General features: G+C 47.6%; 3 protein-coding genes across 8 annotated transcripts in view; 2 read left to right on the top strand and 1 right to left on the bottom strand.

The window, feature by feature from the left end:
* The window catches only part of LOC128087323 (mitogen-activated protein kinase kinase kinase 3-like), a 129,309-nt gene that overhangs the window by 64,894 nt on the left and 49,874 nt on the right, over positions 1 to 14,541 (top strand). For 3 of the 4 annotated variants that reach the window (XM_052696752.1, XM_052696750.1, XM_052696751.1), the window contains exons 15-17: positions 234 to 363; positions 962 to 1,139; positions 1,621 to 3,517. In XM_052696752.1, coding sequence (XP_052552712.1) covers positions 234 to 363; positions 962 to 1,139; positions 1,621 to 1,849 — 537 coding nt within the window. In that variant the 3' untranslated portion in view covers positions 1,850 to 3,517. Of the gene's footprint in view, positions 1 to 233; positions 364 to 961; positions 1,140 to 1,620; positions 3,518 to 14,541 lie in introns of those variants that run through there. The other variant, XR_008209786.1, reaches the window with a different exon arrangement.
* On the top strand, positions 4,292 to 12,294 carry ACAA1 (acetyl-CoA acyltransferase 1). Its single transcript, XM_052696753.1, has 12 exons — positions 4,292 to 4,504; positions 4,642 to 4,735; positions 4,983 to 5,040; positions 5,496 to 5,575; positions 6,119 to 6,161; positions 7,341 to 7,439; positions 7,589 to 7,669; positions 8,671 to 8,861; positions 8,959 to 9,138; positions 9,944 to 9,999; positions 10,768 to 10,913; positions 11,143 to 12,294. The coding sequence occupies exons 1-12, from the start codon at positions 4,316 to 4,318 to the stop codon at positions 11,216 to 11,218; spliced, it is 1,293 nt and encodes a 430-aa protein (XP_052552713.1). The 5' UTR covers positions 4,292 to 4,315; the 3' UTR covers positions 11,219 to 12,294.
* DLEC1 (DLEC1 cilia and flagella associated protein) overlaps positions 12,010 to 14,541 on the bottom strand; it is a 37,862-nt gene continuing 35,330 nt past the window's right edge. For 2 of the 3 annotated variants that reach the window (XM_052696738.1, XM_052696740.1), the window contains exon 38: positions 12,010 to 13,364. In XM_052696738.1, the coding sequence (XP_052552698.1) occupies positions 13,247 to 13,364 (118 nt within the window). In that variant the 3' untranslated portion in view covers positions 12,010 to 13,246. The remainder of the gene's footprint in view (positions 13,365 to 14,541) is intronic. The other variant, XM_052696739.1, reaches the window with a different exon arrangement.

Below are 14,541 nucleotides of genomic sequence, written 5' to 3'. Positions count from 1 at the left end.
AGCACTGTTGGCCATCAGAGGCCCTACCACTTTTTCCATTGGAATGTGGGACACTGGGGACAAATCTTAGCTGTGTTCAGCACGTTGTGAATTTTTATCTTACTGTTTCTATAGCTGAGTGTTTTTTTCAAGCTGAGAAATGTAGCCATGAGACAATTTCAAAAAGTCCCTATGACTTGATGCACCTGGCTTTGTTGGACTTCATGGCTGCTGCGTGTTGTTTCCTTGTGCAGGGCTCCATAAAGGACCAGCTCAAAGCATACGGTGCTCTGACTGAGAACGTCACTCGGAAGTACACCAGGCAGATCCTGCAGGGAGTCTTCTACTTACACAGCAATATGATTGTCCACCGGGACATTAAAGGTGAGCAGATCATGCCAGGAGGCTTCTTGATGCTTGCTTCACCCTAGCACCCCCCCGGCCCAACATCATTCTTGTGCAAAATACAGTGCTGGGATCTGGTATTTTTGCCCCAGCTTTGCCTCTTGCCTTCAACAGTTTGAACCATGAGAATCTTGCACGAGCAGCTAAAACCAAATTCTTGTTCTGTCTTTCTGCCTGGGATTCACATTAAATACTCTTACTGTTCGCTGTCCGTGCAGCCATCAGATCTCTACACTTCTAAAAATCTAGTGCAACATACCCAAGAATTGAGAGACCCTGGCAATCAGAGGGATCTGAGGCTCTCTTCTGTTGTCAGGGCATGGGGAGGATAATTCATCATCTCACTGCTCACTTTTGGGGAATCTGCTGACTGAGGGCCGGTCGGAATCAGCCCTGCTGGACCGCATCTGCCTTAGCAGAGTGAAATTTTGTGTACCACTGAATGCAGCCCCAGCATGGCCCTTTGGGCTCTCTCTTGTGCTTTTTGCCTGTGCCCTTCCTGCTGTCCTCACTGTTGCTGCTCAGCTAGCTTGCTGCTTCATCTCTTGGTGTTTTTGTTGTTGCTTTGTATCCCTAGGTGCCAATATTTTGAGAGACTCTGCTGGAAATGTGAAACTTGGAGATTTTGGGGCCAGCAAACGCATCCAGACCATCTGCATGTCTGGGACTGGGATTAAATCTGTCACAGGAACACCATACTGGATGAGCCCAGAGGTTATCAGTGGAGAAGGATATGGAAGGAAAGCTGATGTGTGGTAAGGAGTACACTACAAACCCCACTACTACCATTTAAACAATCCTTTTGGGAAACTGTAGCAGGAACAACAGGCATAGCTAAGTGTTTGGAAGACAGAGCAATGCAAAGGATGAAAATGGGAGTTGAATGTTAGGATTGACTGACGGATGTGAGTCGTAGCTGAAGGTCTCCAAAGGAGAGCACTCAAAACCACAGCTTGCCTGATAGGAAGTCCTGATACGTTAGGGCCATATGTGGCTCCAGCCCATAGCTGTTGTTTCAGTCTGAAAAACAGGCTGATTACAAAGTTTGTCAGAAGAGCTGTTGTGTTTTGGTTGCCCTGATTTTAAGTTAGCTGGATGCAGCCTCTCAAAGTCAGCTATCAGCTGTAGGATGAGACGTGAGAATCCTCTCTCACTGTGGGAGCAGTGAGCCCTGTGCATAGTGCTGCCTCAGGCCCCTGTCTGCTGTCTCACCCCTGCCTGTCGTTGTTGTTGCAGGAGCGTGGCCTGCACCGTGGTGGAGATGCTAACAGAGAAGCCGCCGTGGGCAGAGTTCGAAGCCATGGCAGCTATTTTTAAGATCGCCACCCAGCCGACCAACCCCCAGCTCCCCGACGGCGTCTCCAGCTCCTGCCGCAACTTCCTCAAGCAGATCTTTGTGGAGGAAAAGCGAAGGCCGACGGCTGAGGACCTGCTGAGGCACCCCTTCGTCAACTGCGGGCTCTGAGCCCTGGCTGGAAAGTACTGACGGGAGGGGGGATGGCCGCCAGATCCACGGCCCTTTTGCACTCTGCATTCAGACCTCAGCACTGGGCCATCCTGGTGGTGGCCCCACAGGTCACTTCTTGCCCGTCACTACCTTGGTGGCTGCTGCCTTGTTGAATTTTGAAGCCACGCACGGGACGGTCGGAGGCTGGGGATGGTGGCCACCACCGGGAGTGCAGAACAGGACTTCCCAGACATCCCATTTGTGTCAGCCCCAGAGCGAGCAACCTCCTGCCATCAGCAGTGCTGCGGGGCATCCCCGCTCACCAGGTCACTTATCTCTTGGGAAAAGTGCATTGGATTCATCCGTCCCCCTACCAGCAACCGCAGGACCAGCGCAGAAAGCAGATGTGCATCACTGCTCCCCACAGAGAAACACACCAGGCTTCTGCCAGGCTAGAGGAGATGATCCTCAGACTGCAGAGTTGGGGGACCCAGGTGTCACAAGGGGGAGGGAACCCGTCTGGAAGCGGCAGCATCTCCAGCGGTGCGGCGTTCAATACTGATCTGTGCCTTAAGCGGTTACAATCAAGGAGTGATTTGTGCTCGACTTGGCACGAAGCATGGAGTCGGGCACAATTAGCAGCAGCCATGTTGACAGTGTGCGTGTGTGTGTGTGTGTGTGTGTGTGTGTGTGTGTGTGTGCGCGTGTGTGTGTGGAGCTGCAGGAGGGACCCCTAAAATTAGACAGAGAGGAGCTGCTGGGTGCCCACCACTCCAAGTGGCATCAGCCCTGCAGGAGAAAGTTTAAACCACAGTTGGGTTCCGGTCTCTTTGACCAACACTAGTCTGCTGGAAAACCTTCAGGGGGTAAACACAGGGTCCCTGGAAGCCAATGAGTGTCTCAAGTTCTTGACAGGACAAGGGGGAATGGTTTTAAACTAAAGAGGGGAGATTTAGATAAGATATTATGGGGGAATTCTGCATGATGAGGGCGGTGAGGCCCTGGCACAGCTACCTGGAGAGCTGTGGGTGCCCCATCCCTGATGATGCTCAAGGCGTGGTTGGATGGGGCCCTGGGCCGCCTGATGTGCTGGGGAGGCTCATGGCTGGGGACTGGATGGGCTTTAATATCCCTTCCAATCCTTCTATGATTGCATGATGCCACAACTCTACAAAATCTGCCCCCTTTGGAAGGCCTGGTCCCCTGGCTCATGTGTGTATGTATGTGTGTGTGTGTCTGTGTATGTACACATGTGCATGTATACATGCACGTGAGTGTGACTCGCTCCTCAGGTGCCTTTGCCTTTTAATTTTTTAAAACCCTCGCAGTGTTCTGATGTACAAACTAGGAAAAGAGAATGTAATATTATGCCATGTAAATTTCTTTTATATATATATATTTTATTTCGGCCATAGTGTGTGAGAGCTCTCCGCGCTGTCTCACCGTGTAGCGTAGAGAAACGTTTTCCTTTCGTCGGGAAAAGGCTCCAGTGTGATATTGTATATCATCTTTACCGTGTAGCCTATACATCTGTATAATTCCTTCTTATTGGGCCAGTTATCAGTAGGCAACCACTGTACATAGGGAGAGCTGTGCCAGGGCATGACGGGGCCTGCAGAGCCCGGAGTGATCGCCCTGAGCATCCAGGGCTGGCGGCTGTACCCCAATAATGAACCCGTGCGGCTCAGATCCCTCGGCTCTGTGTGGCTTCGTGTTGTGGCTGTGCTTTGTGGGAGCCTGGGGACCTTAGGGGGTAAGGGGGCAGAAATTCGTGCAGTCATTAAGGTTGGAAAAGATCAGAGATCACCAAGTCACCCCAGCCTAACCCTCCATGCCCACACCCCTCAGTGCCACATCTCCATGGCTCTGGAACACCAGGGACACCTCCACTGCCTCCCTGGGCAGCCTGTGCCACTGCATTACCACTATTTCTGAGAAGAAATTGTACATAATATCAACCTGAACCTACACTGGCACAACTTAATGCCATCACATCTGATTTTATCACTGTTACCTGGGAGCAGAGGCCAGCCCCCTCAGCACAGTCTCCTCTCAGTTGCAAACAGCACTGAGGTCTCCCTGAGCCTCTTCTCCACACTGAACAACCCTCAGCCGCTCCCATCACACTTGTGCTCCAGACCCCTCACAGCTCCTCCTGACACAACCAGGATGCCGCTGACCTTCTCGGCCACCTGGGCACACCGCTGGCTCAGCTAACACCCACAGGTCCTTCACTCTGCGCCAAGCCCGCAGCGGTGCATGGGGCTGTTGTAACCGGCGTGTAGGACCCGGCACTCAGCCGTGCCGAGCCACATACAGCAGCCCAGCACCGACCCCTCTGTAGGGCCACCGACCCTCGGACTTTGTTGTCAGCACGGCGCCCGCCCCACTCTGCGCAGCGCAGCGCAGCCCGTCACTGGGGGAGGACGAGGGCGGGAGCGCGGGGCGGGATCGCGGCGGCGCGGGGCAGCGCAGGCGGACAAGATGGCGGCGGTGCAGCCGGGCGGCGGGGCGATGAGGCGAATGCGAGCGGTGCTGGGGCACCTGTCGGGCACGGGCGACGTGAGGGCCGTCCCGTGTGGGAGCCGCGCCGCGGCATCCGGTCCCGAAGATGTGGTGGTGGTGCACGGACGGAGGACGGCCATCGGCCGGGCCAAGCGAGGAGGCTTCAAGGTACGGCATGGTTCCCCCAGCTCGAGGGGCGGCGTTCGGGGTCACCTCACGCTGCGACCCCGTGGGTCGAGGAGGAGAGGCGATGGCGGGGCGGTTATCAGCGCTCGCTGCATGCTGTTAATCCCGCGTGCTTGTAGGACACCACGCCCGACGAGCTGCTGTCTGCCGTCATGACAGCTGTCCTGCAGGACGTCAGTCTGCGGCCTGAGGCGCTGGGAGATATCTGCGTTGGTGAGCGATGGGTGCTGTGTGGGGATGGCTTTTGGGATGCCTCTGCCTGCTGGGTACTTGGGGGCACGAAGGGGTGAACGTGTAGCGTTACAAAATCAGGACATCTGTCTGTCCCATCGAGGGGTTGGGCTCCGTCGTGCTGCCCCGTGGCCCCGACCACCGGCTTGGTGATGTTAACATCCCTCCAGCATCCCACCGGGTGGCAGGGCAGTGCAACCACTGACCGGGCCCATGTCTTTGCACCCAGGAAACGTGCTGCAGCCGGGAGCTGGAGCTTTGATTGCGAGAGTTGCACAGTTCCTAAGGTAAACTCTCACCTCGTCGAGGTTCCTTCTCGGGTCTTGGCTACAGAGCAGCACTGGGTCACAGGCTGCGATGAGGCAAATCACCTTTTGCCCACAAATCAGACTTTTATCAAGCGTTTGGAGAGCACTGTGCAAAGAGGCATTCCCTTGCATGCATACATTGCTAACCTATCAGGAGCAGCAGTGACTGAGGTGGAATGGGGAGCAGGACCTGTTTACAGAGTGCTTTCTGAAGGTAGACCTGGGGGCATTGACACAGAGCTGCTTGCAAATCAAGTTTGGAAATCATCGATGAACTTTGCTTTCTCTTGGTGCAGGACCAAATAGGTCAACAAATGCATAATGGGATCTGTCTTGAGCATGAGGGTTAAAGTTTAATCAGGTGGCTTAATGTTCTCTCGAGGGGTTTGCTTGTTCTGTGCTTCTTGGTGCTGAGTCTTTGTCTTGTGTTCTAGTGGTATCCCAGAGACGGTGCCTTGCTCGAGTGTGAACCGGCAGTGCTCCTCTGGGTTACAGGCCATTATCAATATAGCTGGTAAGTGCATGGAGTATTATGGGCTCTCAGGCTAGAGTCCCACCCCAAGTGCTTATGTATCCCATTGATTTGTCCTCCAATCTCTCCAAGCAGTAAAAACAGCCATAATGTTTTCTGCTGTTAGGAGTTATCAGTGGATTGTTGATGGAATGCTTTTGTATCCCTGCAAAGCTGAGTTTACCCTTCCAGATGTGACTTGGTCTCCTGAAGATGAGATCTGCCATACATTCCACATCTAGAAGGGTCAGTCCTGGCCTCACCACAGTATCATAAAAGCAGTGAAGGGACCTAAAAAAGAGCATCTAGTCTAGCTCCCTTGCAATGAACAGAAACTTCTGCAGCTCCATCAGGGACATCTACAGCTAGATGCAGGCCAGGCTGTAGTTGGTCTTCAGCCATACCACCTTTTGACATGGCAGCCAGGAACATGGAGGGAGTGCCCCATTCAGGTGTAAGAGATGTCAGCTTTTCCAGATCCACAGCCAAACTCAGAGTGCTTTTGCTCTCGATGATAATAAGAGTGCTTGTGCACTTCTGTTACAGGTGGCATCCGAAATGGGTCATATGACATTGGCATGGCCTGTGGGTAAGCATATCTTTTTATGGCATTTGCTTAGGCTTCCTGAAAGTAGTGCTATGTCCTTCTGCTTGTGCATGAGGAGTTAGAGATCCCTTCCAAGCAGATCTATGTTCCTCCCAAGAAAGAGATGCTGTCATTCAGAGAGTGGATCTCTGAAAGTCACCTAGTCCAACCTCTGCTCAAGGATATCTTGCATTTTCCAGGGATATTTTCTTCACAGCTTGCTCTTTATTAATGTATTTATGTGGTACAGAGTAGAATTCAAACTCTCTTCCCATCTTAGGCTTCATGATCTGGGTTGACTGTACACAAGCTCGTTAGTCTAAGTGGTGGTTTTATATTTAGATGGTAATATTGGGTGTTTTCAATCTGCTCACTCACTTGTAGGTCAAAGACCATGGGATCCGTATCTGAAATTCTTTGTGTTGCGAAATGCAAATGGCACAACTCGTTCATGTTTCTTTGTCATGGGTTGCTTAATACTTACATTGTTATGCTGCCAGTGGGTTTTTAAGCTGTACCTGGCTATCATAGAATCACTGACTCACTAAAATTGGAAAAGACCTCTAAAGTAATCTAGACCAACCATCCATCTACCAACTACCAATATTGCCCACTAAACCATGTCTGAAGTCCCACATTTCCATGTTTCTTGAACACCTCTGGGGGTGGTGACTCAGGCACCTCCCTGGGTAGCCTGTGCCAGTGCCTGACCACTCTTTGGGTGAGATTTTCCTAACACCCAACCTAAACCTCACCTGGCATATCTTAGGGCCGTTCCTTCTCATCCTATTGCTGTTATGTGGGAGAAGAGGCCAACCCTTACCTCACCACAGTCTCCTTTCAGGCAGTTATAGAACCTTGGGTTTCTCATCACATCTGAAGACAAGTGCAAGGATGGTCAGCAATTCCTTCCTTGGTATAGAACGTGAGAAATTAACTGTTGACTTTGATACGGTATTGTATAGCAAAACAAAGACCAATTTAGTCTGTTTTAGTTTTGTGCTATAATTGTATATTGATGCTTGAAGAGCTTCTGCCTTGGGCAGTTTTTACATACTGGTTGTGTTTCTGTGGGGAGATAGGGAAGAATGCTGTTGAGTAACTGAGTTTTGATGGGTCACAAATGGACAAACACTAGAAATGGAAGCAGCAGTAGTAACTTCAGCTCTTTCCTGTGTTTAGTGTGGAAACAATGTCCCTCAGAAGTGGAAATAATCCTGGTGACATCAGCTCCAGCATGATGGAAAACAGCAAAGCTCGTGATTGCCTTATTCCCATGGGGTAGGTACCAAGCAGTTCCACGTTGAGAAGTCTGCAGCTAGCTTCAAGATTGAAGCCACTGCCTGTAGCTTGGGTTGTTCTGGCAGAAGCCAACTGCAGCATCACTGGTTGTGTCATTGGATTCTTTTTGCTGATGTTGTTTTCCCCAGAATAACCTCAGAAAATGTGGCAGAGAAGTTTGGAATTTCCCGAAAGAAGCAGGATGCCTTTGCCTTGGCTTCCCAACAAAAGTAAGTGCCTTCTATTTTATCTTTTTAACTTTTGGTTAAGGAACAGAGATAGTAAAACAGATTTTAAAAACCCAACAACAATAAAACATTGCTCCTCCCATAAGTAGTTAAGTATAGACTTCATCTTGGCTTTCAAAACTTGATGTCATGGAATCATTAGGGTTGGGAAAGACCACTGAGATCATCAAGTCCAACCATCGTGTCCAGGGTGGTGTGCTAAGGAAGCCAAAGCTGCACTGGGAGGTGTGTGTTCTTGCAGACACATCACTAGACATACAAGTTTGAGCACTGAGTGCACCTGTATTTATTAGAATTTAAAGGATACAGCTGTCATGGGGTTTCATAGTATTTTCATAGTGGCTTTGGCTCAGTGTCATTTTAAACTGAACATGAGTGCTGCAGCAGAAGGAATCTTTCCTAAGAGGAAATATTTGAAAGCAGCTGTTTGTAGAGAACTGCTGAGCTGATATGAGTGGCTTCACTGTGCTGCAGGTGTTTGGCTTCAAGTGAGCCCAATTCTGCCTCCAGTAACCTTTCTCTTAGGTTAAACCATTGCCAAAGTAAGCAGACTCCTGGAGTCCCTGGGGCTTGTGGTGGTGGGTGAGACATAAAGCTAGTGGCATCAAAGAGTTAATCTGACTTTCAGAATCCTGTTTGAGCATCATCCCGGTCCAATTATTTATCTAATACAGGAAACCACTGCTCAGGCCAGTTAACCTTTACATTCTGGCCGTGCTTCTAAGGAACTTGGCATGCCAGGCATTCTCACTGACATTGAACTGATAGCACAAAAGGGTGTGTGAACATGATCCTCACCTCTCACCTGAGGAAGAAGCAATTTTCTGGCCTTTGGCTCAGGATGTCTGTGGGCTTACTGAGCTGTCCTTCAGCTCTTACTCCACCTTATTTGGAAATATTAAATATTTACGTTTTATGAATTCAAATTGAAAAGGGATCTCGCTCAGAAGTTATTTTAACCTTCTGTGCTTTTCTTTTAACAGAGCAGCAAAAGCTCAGCAGATGGGACTGTTTAAAGCTGAGATTGTCCCAGTGAAGACCACTGTTCTAGATAACGAGGGCAACCAAAAGACAATCACTGTGCACCAAGATGAAGGGGTCAGGCCCTCCACGACCCTGGAAGGTTTAGCAAAGCTGAAGCCTGCCTTCAAGGAGGATGGCAGCACTACAGCAGGTCAGCTCTGTTGTTACATTGCTGTCATTCCCCTGGCTTGCCTGCCTTCCCATACAGCGTGCAGGCAGAGGAGGTGCTCATAGATTTCTTCCAACAGGTAACGCCAGCCAGGTCAGCGATGGAGCGGCTGCCGTCCTGCTGGCAAAGCGCTCCAGAGCCACGCAGCTGGGACTGCCCATCCTGGGAGTGCTCAGGTCCTTTGCTGTGGTTGGAGTCCCCCCAGACGTGATGGGCATAGGGCCAGCCTACGCCATCCCTGTTGCTGTGCAGAAGGCGGGTAAGGAACCGGCCGTCACTCGCACAGTGTTCAGCACGGGGCTGAGCCACACTCTGACTGAAATCTGAGGGGATTTTGCTAGCAGCCAGAGAAACAGCTTACATTCAGAACCTTGAAAGAGGTCCTAGGATCATTCTAATACTATTAGCTTCTGAGTTATTGTCGTGTGCTCACCTTTGAGAAGCTCAGGATTAAAGCCCTGCACACTCACAATGAACTGTTAACATGTGGCACGTGACTTAGTGTTCACATAGTGCTATTTTCACTTAGTGCTTTTTTCACTTAGCATACCTACAGTGTGTGTGTGTGGTTTGCTTGTTTGTGTTCTGGTTTTCTTTATAGTTTTGGCATCTGACCCATGGAACAGACTTTCCTCAGGTTTTTACCATACTCACAGGGTTAAATAGCTCATGGCTATTCTTGTATCTCCCTGTCATCACTGTGGTCATAGGCTTGGCTGTACTGTCATCTTTCTGTCTCAAAATACTCTTCAATCCTTAATCTCTGTGCAAAGAAATCAAATTTAATTGATGTCTTCAAACTCAGTGATAGGATACCAAGGGCTGTGATGTTTTGCAGTCTTTAGATACTGTTACACATAGGGCTGTGATGTTTTGCAGTCTTTAGATACTGTTATACATAAACATGCATGTGAATGTAGACACCTCATGGGGAGCCAGGGTCCTCTCCTTTTGCTGCTAGTGGAGTAGAAGTACAATTCATAAACGAAGACTTCAAGTTATTCCCTTTGATGCAAGTGATAAGGCAAAAATATCTTCTAAATCTTTACTTTTCTGAACTGTAGGTCTGACTCTGAATGACATTGATATATACGAAATTAATGAAGCCTTTGCAAGCCAGGTGAGTGAACATCATCACTGTGAGCCATTATGTTGTTTTGAAACGTTATCTTTCACTTTGGTCTCAAAATTAAGATTTGAACTTGTTCCATGGATTACATTTCTCTGGCCAAATGTTAAGAACACATACAGGCTACTTTCATTAAGTAGAAATAAGCAGGGAATTGTCTATGTAGCTTAGGATTGATTAAAAATAATAATCAGACGACTCTCCACTAAGTATAGAGAATGTGAACCTTATGGTTGTATCCTTACACCAACTTGGGAAGTTGCTGTTTCACAAGGGCTGTGATTTGTAACTGGGTGATGTCAGCGTGTTGCAATTTCAGCATCCTTAATGAAATGAAGAAACTTTGCTCGTGTCTTCCACAAATATGTGCCTTGCCTGCTGAAAGTCTGTAGGCTCATTTGAGATGAAGGTTGATAGGTTTAGCTTGCTTCATGTGTTTTGGATTTGTAACGTAGTTCCCTGCCTTCCAGGGTCTAGCTGATGCCAGGCTGCTAAAACCTAACTGCTTAATACTAAAATCCTTTCAAAGCAGCTGACACAACAGTGTGGGTTTTATGTCAAAGAAAACATAATCGAGCTAAGTTCATTTTGAGCACAGATCTTTGGAAGCACCTAGACCTGCCTAGGACTGTCAGCCCAGCTCTTTGTGTACGGAGGAGATCACCAGTCTGCTCTGCAGCCCTCTGAGCTCTCTGCTGCAGGAGAGCTGAGAACTAACAGGTGAGAGCACCTCTATGAAACAATCCCCTGTCTTTACAGGCTGTGTATTGCGTTGAGAAGCTGGGCATTCCCCTGGAGAAGGTCAACCCCCTGGGAGGAGCAATAGCACTGGGGCACCCGCTGGGCTGCACTGGCGCTCGTCAAGTTGTCACTTTGCTCAATGAATTGAAGCGTAGAGGGAAAAGGTGAGCACCAAACAACAGTACTGGCCTTCAGTGTATCCAGAGGTAATTTAGGCATGGCATTGGTTTGGGTTTTGCCCTTCTCCCATTCCTTTGATAGCTTTGAACATGGAGTTAGAATTTTTTGGTGACACTGGAGAGCAGTGGATAGCTGGAAGTTAGTGGATTTCTTTTCTTGCCAGGTAGTACAAGCCTGATGTTTATCCTAATTCTCTGTATTCTTTCATTTCAGAGCATATGGTGTTGTATCAATGTGCATTGGAACCGGCATGGGAGCTGCAGCAGTATTTGAGTATCCAGGGAACTGAACTCCAGCATACTGACAGCCCAACACAGCAGCTCATTCTCTGCCTTCTCCAGTACTAGCAAATGATTTGCACTCTGAAATCAAGTGGATTCAGGTTTTCGTTACTAGATCTACAAATTTCAGGCACAAAGTGTGAAGTAGAATGAATCATACAGGGCTGATGTGCAGGTGGGAGAATGAAAACCAGCACCTGCTTCAGAGCTGAAAAGCAACCTAATATGAGAAAAGGAATGAGTTCAGCTGAAGTTCAAATATAGGCCCTACAGTGATGATTATTAACGAATACTTCTAATCTAATTTATCTCTTTATTCTGTGAATATTATCAGTGTAGTTCATTGTACCCTTTCCTTGTACGACAAATCTAAAACTGCTTCCCAAAATGAAAATGTCATTGCAGAGGAAATGGCCTTCCTAGCGTTTTCTTGAAGAATTCACCATCTTGCAGGAGGTCTGGCAAGGCTGGTTTTGAAAGACTTCACGTTTCCTTGATAACCTAAGTGCACCTGCCCACTGTGTCATAACTTGGCTAATGTCTTAAAGCCTCCCTATGCTGCAAGATGTACTTCAGCTTTGTATATTTTTCTCTTAAACCACGCTGCTCTCAGACTTCCAGTGGGGCAAAATGGAAAGGGCAGAAAGTCATTTACCCAGGAGCAAGGTACAAACAAGCTGTTGGGATGCCTGAATACAAAGGTGCTGAAGAATTGAATAGAAACCAGGAGTTTGAAAGTGGCCATTCCAGCTGGTCCAATGTATTTCTGTGAGTTTCTATGACTAACTTAGAAGACAAGTTTCAGCCTAATGAGTTATTCTTTATATGAAGCAGATTTCAGCACTACATGAACTTCGGCAACATCTCAGTACATCAGTGCTAATACTGATTTTGTCTTGTAAAATCTTAAATTATCTGTTCTCCTTCTTGGGAACAAAAAGATCAGTGAAATTCTCAGCTAATAGACTGAAAAAGAAATGCAGTAATCACCTTTGACACATTAGAAAGTTTAAATTTGTAACAGACTGAGGTTCTTTGTCCTGGATCTTGTCTTTGCACTTAATAATACAATTGTTCTCCTGCACTGTGTTTGCATTCTTTTTATTTTGATTGTTATTTGAAGGTCAGGACTAGCTGGAGCCATTTGATGTTCTTCCATTCCTGCATCCAGTCTCACCAACAGCTTCATATGTATTCACAGCTCAAAGATGGAATTATTTGGGGGGGTAGAGAGGCAGTAGTAGCTTCAGAGTCATTTGTGCACACTGAGGTTACTTTCTATGTACAAAGTAAGTTCTGCTTTAAAGCAGGCAGAAGGGAGATACCATCTTCTGTTCTCTTCCAGTGTAGATTGCAGCCCCTTCCTCCCCTCACTCAATGGGAGTAGAAAACAACCTGAGAAGTGGGAGTTTCAGTGACCTTCAGCTGAAGTAATACTAAAAACATCTGAAGAGATGTCTATGGGAACCATAGGCAAGGAAGGAATTAAAAGGCAGAAGGATTTCTCTTTCCAATAGCTGAAGGGGCTCTTCTCAGTACCCAAGCATGATGAAACATACAGGAGGCCGTGGGAAGTTAAGTTGGCTCTGTGGCTTTGCTCATATTCATGGAAGGTGCTGAGAAAAAGCCCAGGAATGCTGCCCTGTTCCCTAATTGTCAAACAATGTTCCCTCCCCCCAAAAAAGGACAAAACAAAAACTTTTTTAAAGCAGTAGTTTCAACTGTAATTTGCAGCATATTTTGCTGAACACTGCTTTGGCCTAACAGTTACCATGGCTGGCAATTTAAAACATCATTTTGCAGAGCCTGGCTCTGCTGGTAATGATAAGCTTATCACAGCAATACAAGTCACAGCACAGGATAGGATTACGACTTTTCAAAGCACCACGAGTGGGTATTTTTCTCCTCATAACTTTGTATTCTGCTAAAATTTCAGTCCATGTGTAGCAGCTGAAATGAATGAAAGTACAGGTTCAGCTTACACTGGTTTTGCAGCTGATTTTTTACCTTGGCATTTGTCCCTCATCTTGCTTCAGTCAATACATGTCTTCATACTTCCCATCGTATGTTCCTTGTCCCCTGATCTGTAGCTTGCAAGGCTTCTCTCCCAGGATCCCAGTAACTGTCAGGATTGTTTCATATTCAGTGTCACTCCTAAAATGGAGAGGGGGAAGACATAAACCGCTACAGCCGGACCCATCTCTGTGTTTCAGGATGAGATCAGTTTCCTTACAGAAGAAAAAGGAGAGACTAAGGAATGAGCTGTTCCTCATCACTAACACTTTCCAACAACAGTGTGGGACAGGGACCTGGCTTCAGGTTCATGTCCTCTGGCTACATAGGGAGTGTTTTAAACAATGCTAGTCTCTACCTCACAAGGACTGTGGGTTATTGCTTTCATCAGTGAAAGAGGAACTTGACTGCATTCCCAGCTGTGGAAGTCAATTTGAGTTAAAGAAATAACACGAAGCTCTCCTGAGGGAGCAAATTGCTGGGGAGCAAATGCATGCACTGCTTTGATTTGATGATGCCTTCCTGTGACAGACAAGTTTGATAAGTTGGTAAGTTTATCCCTCGTCTTACTGCAGTTGACCGTCTACCAAGGCCAGGTTGTAAATGAACATCAAAAAGCTCCCAGCAAGTGTACTTTTAGCACTTGTGCCAAGTAGAAATCTTGCAGCATAGTCTACTTAAGGCTAGTGTTAACCAACCACACTGAGATCATCCATCTGAAGTAGTTCTTGTCTTCTAAGAGATGGCTATAGTAAAGGCCTGCCTCTGTCCTGCCAGTATAAAATTTCCCTGCAGGAAGACCACTCATTATAATCTCCTCACATGTAATTATTTCCTGATGTCATGCTAATTCTGAGCTCTTCTGTGCTGGTTATTATGGTCCAGGGCCAAGCAGGTGGGCTGGCTGCTATACAGTAAGGTCTCTGCTCTCCGGTAGGTGCAGCAGAATGCCTGAAATAATCTGTTGGCAGGCAAAATTAAGTGCTTCAGGCAGACAAAAGGAACTGCCAAACAATTTAAGTAGTAGAGAATCTGAGGAAGTCTCTGGTCCAAGACATGCTCAGAGCAAGGACAGCTTAACAGCAGCTGCTCCACTCCTCATCCCAGAGATTCCAATAGCTCCAGCAATGTAGGGCTCAGAGCACAACCCAGGGCACCTGCTTACAAAAATAACTCACCTGTAATTTGCTTTGTCTAACATCACTGTCAGCAGCATTCAGAGTTCACTGACAACATTTCAGTAAGATGTCCATAAATGTAATTAGAACAATATCAGATGTTTACAGGAGAGTTATTTGCATCTACTCTCTTCTGCCCT

This window comes from Tympanuchus pallidicinctus, unplaced genomic scaffold, assembly GCF_026119805.1.
Source record: "Tympanuchus pallidicinctus isolate F22 unplaced genomic scaffold, pur_lepc_1.0 scaffold3, whole genome shotgun sequence".
In the NCBI taxonomy this organism is placed as follows: domain Eukaryota; kingdom Metazoa; phylum Chordata; class Aves; order Galliformes; family Phasianidae; genus Tympanuchus; species Tympanuchus pallidicinctus.
The sequence above is the reverse complement of the archived record's forward strand: the minus strand, read 5'-3'. Positions and strand labels throughout refer to the sequence as shown.